Source organism: Nanorana parkeri, unplaced genomic scaffold (assembly GCF_000935625.1).
Source record: "Nanorana parkeri isolate BGI_ZX_2015 unplaced genomic scaffold, ASM93562v1 scaffold4360, whole genome shotgun sequence".
In the NCBI taxonomy this organism is placed as follows: Eukaryota; Metazoa; Chordata; class Amphibia; order Anura; family Dicroglossidae; genus Nanorana; species Nanorana parkeri.
Window position 1 is genome coordinate 9,889 of NW_017310623.1, and position 960 is coordinate 10,848.

The 960-nt window shown below is 51.9% G+C and overlaps 1 protein-coding gene across 1 annotated transcript in view; it reads right to left on the minus strand.

Moving 5' to 3' along the window:
• The window catches only part of LOC108803865 (thyrotropin receptor-like), a 5,490-nt gene extending 4,851 nt beyond the window's left edge, over positions 1 to 639 (minus strand). Inside the window, exon 1 of the mRNA XM_018575661.1 lies at positions 440 to 639. Coding sequence (XP_018431163.1) covers positions 440 to 639 — 200 coding nt within the window. The remainder of the gene's footprint in view (positions 1 to 439) is intronic.
• Between the last annotated feature and the right edge of the window lie 321 nt (positions 640 to 960).

Here is a 960-nt window from a genome sequence, read left to right on the forward strand (position 1 = left end):
CCCTCTAATATCTGCCCCTCCAATATCTGCCCTCCAATATCTGCCCTCCAATATCTGCCCTCCAATATCTGCCCTCTAATATCTGCCCTCTAATATCTGCCCTCTAATATCTGCCCTCTAATATCTGCCCTCTAATATCTGCCCTCTAATATCTGCCTAGTATCTAAACACTGAAACAATGCTGCTGTACCATTGATGAGGGAATGTGTATTTTTCAGTCTAACTCTTGCTTGCTGACAGGAGGAAAGAGCAGAGCCGGGACCTCATTAGTATGGGGCTGGGGGCAGGTTGCTGACAGGAGGAAAGAGCAGAGCCGGGACCTCATTAGTATGGGGCTGGGGGCAGGTTGCTGACCCAGCTATGCTCCTCAACTGTAAGGCAGCAAAACATGTCCCTGATAGTGGGAGGAGCCATGTTGGCCTGTCGGATGGTCACTCACCTCTTCTTCTTGGTCCAGTTAGTGAACGCGCAGCAGTGGCTGGGATAAAACAAGTCCGCTATCTCCAGGTGGACAAAGGTGCTGAGAGGGGGCAGTTTCTTCAGGTACCAGGTACTTCTGGCCACTAGGTGCCTCAGGTTCTCCAGCCCTTTGGAGGGCAGAGAGGAGATGGCTGTCCGAGAGATGTCCCTAAGCAACATAAAAGTAGAGACTACAAATCACATCATTTGTAGAACATAATAGATTGAAAAGCAAATGTCTCATCTCCTAACGGACCACCACAGGGAAAACCCTAACCCCTGACCCCTGACCCTAACCCCTGACCCTAACCCCTGACCCCAACCCCTGACCCCTAACCCAAACCCTAACCCCTGACCCTAACCCAACCCCTAACCCTTACCACAGGGAAAACCCTAGCCCCTGACCCCTGACCCTAACCCCTAACCCCTAACCCCTAACCCCTAACCCAAACCCTAACCCCTAACCCTAACCCCTGACCCCTAACCCAAACCCTAACCCCT